Source organism: Mus pahari, chromosome 10 (genome assembly GCF_900095145.1).
Source record: "Mus pahari chromosome 10, PAHARI_EIJ_v1.1, whole genome shotgun sequence".
NCBI lineage: Eukaryota > Metazoa > Chordata > Mammalia > Rodentia > Muridae > Mus > Mus pahari.
The window spans coordinates 60,905,554-60,915,769 of NC_034599.1; the positions used below are offsets into that span (position 1 = coordinate 60,905,554).

The window sequence follows — 10,216 nt, forward strand, 5'->3', positions numbered from 1 at the left end:
CCTCCTTTTCTTCAATAGGGAGTGTCTGCCCTGTGAATCATTCTGTAGAATCAGCCTGCCTTTGCCTCCTTCCCATGTGCTAAGATTAAAGGCATGTGCCACCACTCCTCATGTCTCTCATTTAAAGCAGAGTTGGGGTTTTAGGAAATAAAATTCTGCTTCAGCATAAGGGTTAAGAGAGACACTTGGAGAGAAACAACAGCAGAAAGCATTAAGTGTGGGCTGAGAGACTGCATGATTGCTGCTCGTGCTTGGTGAATGGTGAGGAGAGGGGGAAGATAGTAGCCTCATTTCTAATGAGTTTGGACAAATTGTACAAGGACAGCTTTGAATTAAATTGTCTACAGTTTATTTAACTTAGCATTAACCCTTTCTGCTGAATACCCTGTTACACAATCAATTAAGAAAACAACTTAGCAAATAATTTTCTTTTTGGCTAAATGACATTATTAAAAGAAATGTTTCATATTAAATACTTAAGTATGTTCCCTTAGTGTCCTGATTTGCAGTTTACTTAGATTATGTTAACTTGTAAGTAATTAATCCAGATGGCTAACATTTTGAAAGATATAAAACCAAAACGTATTTCAGGGAGCTCTGAAGATCACTGTATTTACCATTGGATAAGATCCAGTCTAATTAGTGACTTTCTCAGTTTGTTTTAGAAATTATTTTTAACAGTAATTTTCTTGGTTTTTATCCAGGTTACAAAATGTCCTTCTATGCATGAGATCTACAGACTATATGCTCTTCAAGAACTGATCAGTGGTTTTCATCTTCTGGAAGAACACTAGAAGCATTAATATGGTGCCAAAACTCCTCATTCTCTGACTCTGGTGATTTGGACATACTTCTGTGTGGAGGAGAAGTGTACACGCTGAGGTCACTCATTGTTCAGAGACTGTCGTGTAGGAACATGGACCATTCTAATAGGGAAAAGGATGATAGACAACGGGCAACTAAAACCATGGCACAAAGGAATACACACTGTTCCCGACCTTCTGGCACTTCAACATCCTCTGGTGTTCTCATGGTGGGACCCAACTTCAGGGTTGGCAAGAAGATAGGGTGTGGGAACTTCGGAGAGCTCAGATTAGGTAAGAGCTTGCTTATGTCTGAGACTTTTACTAATAGCAGTAACATTCTGTGGTGTGTTTCAAGATAAGCAGGTGATTAGGAACTTTCTCTTAAGTAGGTCTTACTGGCATAAGAAATAAGGATTTTGCAAAGGAGTTATTATCAGTAATGATGCTATTTTTGTTTGTTTGTTTGGTTGGTTGGTTTTTTTTCGAGACAGGGTTTCTCTGTGTAGCCCTGGCTATCCTGGAACTCACTCTGTAGACCAGGCTGGCCTCGAACTCAGAAATCCACCTGCCTCTGCTTCCCGAGTGCTGGGCTAATGACGCTATTTTTCAAGGCTTCCCTTTATGTGTGATAGGACTTTTAATTTTCTACCAATTTAGAGATTATATTTATTAATATTTAAATTATTATTATTTCTGGTTTTTCAAGAGAGGGTTTTCTTGCATAGCTCTTGTTTTAGATCTTGCTTTGTAGACTAGGCTGGCCTTGAACTTAGAGATCTGCCTGCCTCTGCCTCTTGAGATTAAAGGAGTTCATCACCCTTCCTTGCTGTAAACATTTTTTATATTTAATTTTGAGACACATTTTGCTCTGTAGCCCAGGCAGACCTTGAACTCATTATAAAGCCTACACAGGCCTCAAACTTGTAACTCTTTTTACCCCAGCCTCCTATGTACTAGGGTTATAAGTAAACATCATCATGTCCAGCTCAAATATGAGTTTGTGAATAGGGGATAAATAATGACAGTTAACCAGCTGGAAGATGTGAGATTAAGAAGAATGTATACTGGGAATGTATATGCTCTTTAATATGCTATGCTTTATTAATGGAGAAATGGAATTTGCTAATTTGTTTTTGGGACAGGGTCTCCCCATTCAGCCCTGGTTAGCCTAGAACTTACTATGTAGACCAGGTTAACCTAGGCCTTTTAGATATCTTTCTGCCTCAATACCATCCCCTCCTCCAACCCACCATCAGTGCTAGGAGTACAGGCATAGGAAACAGAAAATATACCATATAAAATTAAGAAAGACCTTATACATGGAGAATGTGAAAAGCTGAATCCTTTTTTTTTTTAAATCTTTATGTACATTTGTCTGTGTGAATATATTCTGTGTATGTGCAGGTATGCAAAGGAGGTCAAAAAGAGGGCATTTGATCCTATGGAACTAGAGTTACAGGTAGTTGTGAGCCACCTTATATGTAGATGCTGGCAACTGGTGTCCTCTGGAAGAGCAGCAAGCACTCTTAACTGTTGAACCATTTCTCCAGCCTTTAAATAGTTGTTGAAGCTATGATTATTATGAAAATTAATCATAATTTGGACCATTGTGAGGGTAGAAACATGAGATGATTGGGGTGTTTTGGTTTTTTTTAACCTCGGGTTTTGATAATTATGCAAAAGAAAGTGGAAAAAAATTATATACCTATGATTACCTTTTTCAATCCTTAATGAAACACCACTATACTAGCTACATATCTCCAGGTACAGAACTGAATTGGAAAATGCTAAGAATGAATTCATTTTTAATTATGGAACACTAACAACTTGGAATTGAACCTAAGATAGTAAAAAGGCCTTCATATTTAGAGATATGTTCATGTTCCAGTTAGCTAAACTAGATGCTTCTGCGAATAGAAGGTGTGTAATTTCATACTGCATGCCTTCCTAGCAACTACTCAGTTGCTTCAGCAATTAGTTTTGCAAACATTCATTCATTCATTTAATGCATTGACTTTGTTTCACCACCACCATACTGCTTGGATTAGATATGTTATGGAATAAGCATCCACAAAATTACCAGTGAGAGGCAGTTTCTAATGCATAAACTTGAGTATTCTGAGAGCCTAAAATGCCTTTATTTCTATGAAGATCAAGAAAACCCTCAGCCAGTGGAACTGGAAATTTGTTTTCTTGAAGTCTAAGATTTATATTACAAATTTACATGAAAATGGGAAAATCAAAAAGATAAATTTCTAGCCCATCTCTTCTTTCAGAGTGCTGGATTTTTGTTGTTTTATTTTGTTTTCTGTGGTGAATCTAGGATAATTTTGACATTTCTTTTGTATTTTAATTAAAGACTGTCTCTCTGAACCTGGTGTGGAAGTGCACGCCTTTAATCCCAGCACTTAGGAGACAGAGATAGATGGATCTTGAAGGCTAGCCTGGTCTACAGATCAAGTTCCAGGACAGCAGAGCTGTACAGAGAAACTATTTAGAAAAACTGAGGGGAAATGAAGAGATCACTTTCTCTCTGAAGCCCAATCTTTTGTCAGACTAAATACTCCCGCTTCAGATTCCAGCCTCCTGGACACATCTTATTTTTACTTCCTTTGTAATTAGAGGAAAGAGCTTACCTTTCTTTTCAGCTGCTTTTATCCTTCTATGAGCCATAGAGTAGAAAACAGAAAATGTAAAGTAGGAAAGATCACATGCAAACAGTAGGTACATCTCTGCTTTAGGTCTGCACCTGCAGGATTCTTCTGTGTGGGGTATGTTGGTATGTTGTGTATGTATGTATACACACTCACACACACACACAGAGGTCTTTCACTGTGTACACATGGAGCTTTTGAGTTTTGAAAGGACAAAACTGTATTAAATCAGTTCTCTCTTTCCACTTTTATATGAGTTCCTTTTTTTTTTTTCTTTTCAAGTAGATTGTCAGATAGATAGAAGGGACAAAGTATGCTCTCTTTGTTCTTTCCCTATGTGGCAATAGTAGTAAGCAGCAGTCTTATTGTTTGAGTATACACAACACAAACAAAAAAAATACTAGCAGGGTCCCCACCACCCCAAGTTCTTGTTTTCTCCTTCATTAACTATGTAGTATCTTGCCTCATTCTTCCAAGTGCTAGGATATTATGTGAATGCTGCTACTCCTTGCCTTATCAGTACATTTTGATTCTCAACTGTTGAATATTTACTGTCAAGTCTAGGGAAGATTACATAGAGTAGAATATGGTTTCTGTTTCTAAAGATACTATTGTCTCCTGGTACAAAGGGAAAACCAAATTATAATACAAAACAATAAATTGATAACAAGTGTGTAGAGACTTCATCTGCAGACATAAATGAAGGTTTCAGAAAGGAGTTATTTGTAATAGTACTTTTGCTGCTAGACATTAAGGAGGGACTCTTTCCAGTTGCAGGGTACAAAATTGCATATTATCAGCACAGCAGATAATTATAAATAGCTGAGTCAAAAGATGTGAAGTCAAAGCCGGGTATGGTGGCACACACCTTTAATCCCAGCACTCGGGAGGCAGAGGCAGGCGGATTTCTGAGTTCCAGGCCAGCCTGGTCTACAGAGTGAGTTCCAGGACAGCTAGGGGCCCCCAAAAAAACCCTTTCCCAAAAAACAAAAAAAAAAAAAAAAAAAGATGTGAAGTCAAACAAAACAAAGCAATAGATGTGCTGCTAGGTAAGTTAGAACCAACTGTGAAGTGTTTCTGTGACTCTGGGATAGAATTATGAAGGGTCTTAAAGAGGGGAATGGCACAGATCCAGTCATAGGAAAGACGGTGACATCATCTAATCATTGTGCTACTTACTTAATTGTACTTTGTTCTGTTCCAGGATGTGGTGTGTCTCAGCACTTTGTTTTTATATCTGTAACATTTTTCATTATGTATGATATATAATGTATACTCAATAAAATGGTTGGCTGGGGGCCTGGAGAGATGGCTTAGAGCACTGGTTGCTTTTTAAGAGCAGGTTTGATTTCATTCAAGTGCATTTTACAATTATCTCTAAGTCCAATTCCAGGAGGATGGAACCTGCTTCTAGTCTCTGCAAACACCATGTACATGTGGTGCCGGTAAAACACCCATAATCACTGAACAGATAGACAGACGCATGGACGGACGGATGGATGGATGGATGGATGGATGGATGGATAGATAAGTAGGTAGATAGGTAGGTAGGTAGGTAGATAAGTAGATAAATAGATCAAAGCCACTTTTCCAGGCCCCCAGCCAACCATTTATTTTTAAAGATTTATTTATTTATTATATTTAAGTACACTGTAGCTGTCTTCAGACACTCCAGAAGAGGGAGTCAGATCTCATTACAGATGGTTGTGAGCCACCATGTGGTTGCTGGGATTTGAACTCCGGACCTTCGGAAGAGCAGTCAGGTGCTCTTACCCCCTGAGCCATCTCACCAGCCCCCCATTTTTTTTTTTTTTTTAAAGAAAAGGCTAAATGAGTAAGCCAAGTTATCATCTAACTTTTGACAGTAACAAAAGAGATTAATTCAAAACTTCAGGACTAGTAGGAATTGATCACTAGTTCTTTGAGAGGAAAAGGTCAGTATTTACTAGCTTAAGGAAACCTTGTAAGTGAAGAATACTTTAATGAAGTTAGTAATAAAGGACTAGGGTGGGTAATAGGATAAATGTGTAAGATAGTTTGTGACTATCTTAACTTTGACAAGTGTGTGGCACAAACATAGTCCCTAAATTCCTATGCAACATGTGTTTCAATTATTGAAAAAGTTTTGGCTTGATACAGGAATTAAGAAATCACCCTGGCAAGCCGGGCATGGTGGCGCACGCCTTTAATCCCAGCGCTCGGGAGGCAGAGGCAGGCAGATTTCTGAGTTCAAGGCTAGCCTGGTCTACAGGGATACACAGAGAAACCCTGTCTCGAGAAAAAAAAAAAAGAAATCGCCATGGCTTCTTGCAGTGGTGGGGGCAGGCCTTTAATCACAGCTCTCAGGAGGCAGAGGCAGGCAGATCTCTGTGAGTTTGAAGCAAACCTAGTGTACAGAGCTGGTTCCAGGGCTACATAGAGAAACCCTGTCTCAAAGAAAAACAAAAAACAAAAACAAAACAACAAATAAAAAAGAAAAGAAAGAAAGAAGTCACCATGGTGGCTGGTGAGATAGCTAAATTTAGGAGGGTCTACTGCTCTTGCAGAAGACCCAGGTTTATTGCCCAGAACCCACAGTGGTAGTTCCTAACTTCCTATAACTCAAGCTCTAGGGAAGTCAATGCCCTTTGGCTTCCTCAGGCATATACATGTCTGTGGTATACATAAACTCACACATGCGCACACACATACTTACACATAATCTAAATTAATTTGTGGGAATGGCCCACCTAGAGTAGGAGTTCCTGAACTTCTCCCCTTTGTGCTGGTATTTTGTTTTGGCCCTATCTTGTGCATGCAGTCATAGTTGCTGGAATTTTATACTTACAATTTGTATTTACAACTACTTTATCATATTGGGCGAATACTACAGACATACAGACATTTGCTTCTGGCTCCTAGGATTTTTTTTTTTTAAGATTATTTATTTTATGTATGTGAGTACACTGTTGCTCTCTTCAGACACACCAGAAGAGGGTGTTGGATCCCATTACAGATGGGAGCCACCATGTGGTTGCTGGGAATTGAACTCAGGACCTATGGAAGAGTAGTTGGTGCTCCTAACCGCTGGGCCATCTCTCCAGCCCCCGGATTTTTCTATACCCTCTTCTGTGATGTTCTCTTAACCTTGAGGGGGAAGTATAGTATAAATGTCTGATTTAGAATTGAACACTCCACAGTCTGTTGTTCTCTGCAGTCTGACCAGTTGTGGTGTCTATATCAATCGCATCTATTAAAATTAGAACCTTCACTGATGATGTTTGAGAAATGCTCAAACCTGTACATAAGAACTTAGGAAGCAGTCCATTTAGAGTAATATTAGGTTCTCTCTTACATCACAGGTACTACCTGTGATCTGGTCAGCCCTCAGTTTTGGCCCTAGTTGACAGTACCAGGCAGACAGGACTCTTACCTTGTGGAGCATGCTTTGAATCCATCAGAGAAGTACTGGTTACTCCCATAATATCTAAACCACTGTTACACTACTGGACACATCTTTCCAGGACAGTCACTATTGTAGCTCAAAGGGTTCTCAGTTGTGTAAACTGGTTATTATTTTTCTTCTCCAGCAGTATTCATAGATGAGAGAGCAGGACAGAGGAGATAGGAAGGGATAGATAGTTAATACTGAGGACAATTGATAGAGCCATATAGAAACTTTACACACACACACACACACACACACACACACACACACACACACACACACACACACGGGTGCGTGCACACACACATGCGCATGCGCACACACACACACCTGTGTGTATGGTATTAAATGGTACTACCTTATAAGAGTATTTTTTAAAAAACATATAAAGAGTTCTTCTTAAACTCAACAATAAATTAAAAGAAAACCCATTAAAAATTGGCAAAGTTAAGTGTGGCTGGAAAGACTGGGCAGCACTTAAAGTACGTGCATATGTACGTACGTGTGTATGTCTCTGTGGACCCAGGTTTAGTTTTCTGTATTCATTTTGGTTTCCTCACGTCCTCCTGTAACTCCAGATCCAAAGGATCCAATGCCTCTAGTGCAAGCATGTACACACACACACACACACATATACACACACACATGCACACACATATACACATACATACACACACATACATATCCATACACACACACAATTAAAAATAAATCTTTTAAAAGATAAACAAATGATTTGAATATACTTTAGTTCAATACTTTGGAATTGGAAGATATACATAGGAAACGTGTTCAACTTCTTTAGTCATCGAGAAAATATGGATGAAAACTACTTCAAACTTACCAACTCTGGAATGAATTAGTGTTTGCTGGAAAGACTAGAGATTGGACTGCTTGTACAATGATATTGGGGAAGCAAAATGGCACAGCCACTTTTGAAGATAGTCTGGTTAAAGATGTTAAGGTGTTAAAACAATTCAAATATCTTTTACCTAAGAAGACATGACATAAGATGTTTATGGAGGGAAAGAGGAAGGAAAAGAAAAAAGCTTTCCTTTAGCTCTGTTTCAGAGGCCAAATAGCATACATAGTATAGGCTTGACGCCTCAACTGCTGCCTCCCTTGCAGATGGCATTTGCTAGAGTTGAAGGCGCTAGGGGGTTGTATGTAACCATCCTTGTATGAGAACATCAAGGCTCTCAAGTACACTACTTTACAAGATGATGCCCTCAATAACCTAAAGATAGCAGTAAGCCCCACCTCAAAGCTTCTACAGCCTCCCCAAATAACCAGATTTGTAGGACGGGGTTAATTATATCATAGCATGTATCTGTGGGTCACAACCCCTTTGGCAAATCTGTCTCCAAAAATATTTGCATTATGACTCATAAATAGCAAATTTATAGTCATAAAGTAGCAACAAAAATAATTTTATGGGGCTGGAGAGGTGGCTCAGTGGTTAAGAGCACTGACTACTCTTCCAGAAGTCCTGAGTTCAATTCCCAGCAACCACATGGTGGCTCACAACCATCTGTAACAAAATCTGATGCCCTCTTCTGGTGTGTCTGAAGACATTTACAGTGTACTCATCAAATAATTTTTAAAAAAAATTATAATCAGGGGTCACCACAACATGAGAACTGTAGTAAAGAATTGCAGCATTAAGAAGCAGAGGTTGAGCCAGGCATGGTGGCACACACCTTTAATCCCAGCACTCAGAAGGCAGAGGCAGGCAGATTTCTAAGTTCGAGGCCAGCCTGGTCTACAAAGTGAGTTCCAAGACTGCCAGGGCTATACAGAGAATCCCTGTCTCGAAAAAAACAAAAACAAAACAAAACAAAAAAAAGAAGCAGAGGTTGAGAAGCACTGGCATAGATAAACAACTTTGTGTATTATTTATCTAGTTAAGAAAATGAACAGGAGCCGTGGTTGTAACTTAGCTTGTAGAGTGTTTGCCTTGCAGGTTCCGGGCCAGGTTTTGAGACCCCAACATAGGTGTGATTGTACACACCTGTAATCCCAAGGTTTGTTTCTTTGTCTAGCCCTGGCTGTTCTTGAACTCACTCTGTAAACCAGGCTGGCTTCCAACTAACAGAGATCCACTCCACTTGCCCCTGCCTCCAGCTTTTGTTTTTGTTTTTGTTTTGTTTTGTTTTTGTAGTGTTTGATTCTTTAGGAAAGTCTTAGAAACTAGACTGATCCCTGTTCTAAGCTTTTTATCTCAAAATGAAGTAATTGATACTGATTTTCAATCAGGTTTTATAGATAACTTTTCTGAACATTAGTTATATGAAAAAATAAAATAAAATACACATAAAATGTATATGCCTGAAATAAAATTTTCTCAAAATAATGTCTATTCTTACTATTTTTTTTCCAAAGAATGCCCTGGAGCTAGCTATGTTGCTGGGTTATAGAACGATTGATTGTTTGTCATATGTCAACCCCTGGGTTCATCCCCCATTGCACCAATGATAGTAAAATGAATGTGCTAAGATCTTTAAAAATAAAGGTAAAAGCCAAGTCTAGTGGCGTACACCTATATCATACCACTCGGGAAGCTGATGCATTAGGATACACAGTTCAATCTGGGATACATAGCAAGTCTGAGAGGATCCTTACCTATTTAATGAGAACATGTTTCTAAACAAGGAAGTAAATATTCATTTCATGCCTACTAATGAAACATAAAAACGTGGGGGAAAATAGAATTTTCTATTGTGTTAAAGTGAAGATCTATCTCAGGTGGTAGAGTGTACCTATAAGCTAGGTATGGTTGGCACAGCCTCTAATCTCAGCGCTTAGGAGATGGAGACAGACGACCAGGCCATCCATCTTTGACATTATAATGAATTCAAAACCAGTATGGAATATATGAGACACTATCTCAAAACCTAACCTAACCAAAAAGACAAAGCCGAGCTGTAACCCAGTCGTAGAGTACTTGCCCAGCATCTGTGAGGCTTTGGGTTCAATCCCCAGTATTACTAAAAAAAAAAGTTATACTTGGTTTTTTATTTGTTATTTGTTGTTTGGTTTTATGGTATGAGTATTTTGTCTGAATGAGTGTGCCTAATGCCTACAAAAGAATTGAATTTTCCTGGAACTGGCGTTATGGATGACTGTAAGCCACCATGTTGGTGTTGGGAACTAAACCTCTGCAAGAGGAACAAGTACTCTCACCCCCTGAGCCATCTTGCCAGCCCAGTGCTATTATTGATGACCTTTTTCTTTTCTTCTTCTTCTTCTTCTTCTTCTTCTTCTTCTTCTTCTTCTTCTTCTTCTTCTTCTTCTTCTTCTTCTTCTTCTTCTTCTTCTTCTTTTTTTTT

General features: G+C 38.8%; 1 protein-coding gene across 8 annotated transcripts in view; it reads left to right on the forward strand.

Annotated features, from left to right (window-relative positions):
- Csnk1g1 (casein kinase 1 gamma 1) overlaps positions 1-10,216 on the forward strand; it is a 144,889-nt gene that overhangs the window by 45,390 nt on the left and 89,283 nt on the right. For 7 of the 8 annotated variants that reach the window (XM_029542982.1, XM_029542981.1, XM_029542985.1 and 4 more), the window contains one exon: positions 705-1,097. In XM_029542982.1, the coding sequence (XP_029398842.1) occupies positions 917-1,097 (181 nt within the window). In that variant the 5' untranslated portion in view covers positions 705-916. Of the gene's footprint in view, positions 1-704; positions 1,098-10,216 lie in introns of those variants that run through there. The other variant, XM_029542987.1, reaches the window with a different exon arrangement.